Genomic DNA, 2,490 nt, shown 5'->3' with positions numbered 1-2,490 from the left:
TGGAAATTCGAACATTACATCGGGCCACCGGGCTGCATCGAGTCGATGTTGCCTGGCATCAGCAGCGACCTCGCTGCCGCAAAATCTCGGCGCCTGCGCAAAAACCAACAACATGGCTGAGCAAATTTCGAGCCTGTACAACAGCGTCACGGAGAGCGTCGCCGCCGCGCTGTCGCCGTCGACGGCGCCCGTGGCGGGCAAGCACAAGTTCCTCCTCTACGGCAAGAACGGCTGGATCGGCGGCATGCTCATCGAGCTCGCGCGCGCGAACGGCGACGAGGTCGTGCTCGGCGACGCGCGCCTCGAGAACCGCGAGGCCGTGCTCGCCGAGATCGAGAAGGTCCGGCCGACGCGCGTGCTCAACGCGGCGGGCGTCACGGGCCGGCCGAACGTCGACTGGTGCGAGTTCAACAAGCAGACGGTGATCCGCACGAACGTCATCGGCTGCCTGAACCTCGCGGACATCTGCTGGCAGAAGAAGCTCCACTGCACGCTCTACGCGACGGGCTGCATCTTCGAGTACGACGCGGCGCACCCGCTCGGCGGCGGCGTGGAGACGGCCTTCACCGAGGAGGACCGCGCGAACTTCGACGGCTCCTACTACTCCATGACCAAGGGCTTCGTCGAGGAGATGCTCCGCGCCTACCTCGACCACCTCACGGTGCTCCGCGTGCGCATGCCCATCTCCGACGACCTCTCGCCGCGCAACTTCATCACGAAGATCTCCAAGTACGAGAAGGTCGTCGACATCCCCAACAGCATGACCGTGCTCCACGACCTCCTCCCCTGCTCCCTCGAGCTCAGCCGCCGCGAGCTCGCGGGCATCTACAACTTCTGCAACCCGGGCGCGATCAGCCACAACCAGTGCCTCGAGCAGTACAAGAAGTACGTCGACCCGGACTTCACGTGGTCCAACTTCACCGTCGAGGAGCAGAACAAGATCCTCGCCGCCAAGCGCTCCAACAACGAGCTCGACTGCTCCAAGCTCGTCAACGCCCTCCCGGACATGCGCATCCCGGACATCCACACGGCCATGGCCGAGTGCATGCAGCGCACGAAGAAGAACCTCGACGCCCAGGGCTGGAAGCCCACGCCCCGCGGCAAGTAGGGCGACGCGTGGCGCGGCTCGGGTAAGGGTCTTTTCTTTTCGTTTTTCGGTCCCACGTGGGCTGCCGTGTCGCGCGGCTGCCGGCCGTGGCGCGCGGCAATCGGCGAGCGCCGATCTTTTTAATTAACCGAGTCGACGAGACACCTCATCAGCCCGTGTGCTCGTAAGAGCTTCAGGCCCGCGCCGTCGTAGCAAGGCGATGGCGCGCAGCCTCTAAATTGCCACCACGCGCGCAGCATGGCTCGTCGCCTCGTCGCCGCGGCCCTGGCCCACTCGGCCCTCGCCCTCTCGAGCCTCGCGCCGCGCCTCGGCGTGGGCCGCCCCCTGTTCAAGGCGCCGGTGCGCGACAGCTTCCCGGTCGTCTGGGACGACGACCGCACCGTCGAGAAGGGCCGGCGCACGATCCGGAGCCGCTTCACCGAGTTCTGCGTCCGGGGCTGGGTCCGCGAGCAGGTCGCGCGGAATCGACTGGACGCGGCGAACGCGACGGTCGTCGCCGCGGCGCCCGAGACGTGCGACTTCGACGGCGCCGTCAAGGGCCGGCGGCGGCGGAGCACGGTCTGCGCCGACGTCATCCACTACGAGGGCCGCGACGTCCGGTGGTTCGGCTACGCGCGCGCGCCGACGCCCAAGCTCCGCCTGAGCGAGCTCCGCGCGGAGATCACGAACCTGCACACGCGCGTGCTGACGCGCGGCCGCCGCGGCTCGCTGCGCGCGACGGCCGTCATCTCCGGCGCCGACGCCGACGCGAGCTCGCTGCTCCACGACTTCCTCGGGCGCCTCGTCGCGCGGCTCTTGGCGGAGTGCGGCGAGGCGACGGCCTTCGAGTTCGCGACGACCGTCGTCGGCGACGCGCCGGGCGGCCCGCGCGTGCGCATGGTCGGGAAGACCGAGGACGAGGTCGCGTTCACCGTCATCCTCACGCTCGCCGCGGAGAACGGCGCGCTCGCGTTGCGGTCGCCCGAGGTCTGGATCCGGGGCCGGTCGACGTTCACCGTCGGCGGCCTGCCGCTCCCGGCGAACGTGCTCGAGAACCTGGCCCAGGTCTACCTCTCGACGGTCGCCGTCGACGCGTCGGCCCGGTCGGGCGCCGCCTTCGCCGTCGCGGAGATCGGCCCCGCGGGGCCGGACGCCGTCGAGGTCCGGCTCGTGTCGTCCGCGGCGTCCATGGCGGCGATGAAGCGCCTCGAGAAGAAGCGGCGCGAGGCGCGCAGCGCGTTGGGCGTCGAGGCGCCGACGAAGAAGGCCGAGTGGCGCCTCCAGGTCGAGTCGCTCTTCACGGGCGCGGCGCACCCGCTCCGCCACACGTTCGTCGTCGGCGAGCGCCTGCCCTGGATCTTCAACCCGCGGACGCGCGCGCCGCCGGGCGTCGTCGCGACCTT

At 69.6% G+C, this 2,490-nt stretch overlaps 1 protein-coding gene across 1 annotated transcript; it reads left to right on the top strand.

Moving 5' to 3' along the window:
* Nucleotides 1-109: 109 nt before the first annotated feature.
* AURANDRAFT_38303 (hypothetical protein) lies at nucleotides 110-1,152 on the top strand (the record flags this gene model as incomplete). Its single annotated transcript, XM_009041385.1, has 1 exon — nucleotides 110-1,152. The coding sequence occupies one exon, from the start codon at nucleotides 113-115 to the stop codon at nucleotides 1,106-1,108; it is 996 nt and encodes a 331-aa protein (XP_009039633.1).
* Between the last annotated feature and the right edge of the window lie 1,338 nt (nucleotides 1,153-2,490).

Source organism: Aureococcus anophagefferens (genome assembly GCF_000186865.1).
Source record: "Aureococcus anophagefferens unplaced genomic scaffold AURANscaffold_20, whole genome shotgun sequence".
In the NCBI taxonomy this organism is placed as follows: Eukaryota; class Pelagophyceae; order Pelagomonadales; family Pelagomonadaceae; genus Aureococcus; species Aureococcus anophagefferens.
Note: the sequence above shows the minus strand (reverse complement) of the source record. Positions and strands in the feature narration are given on the sequence as shown.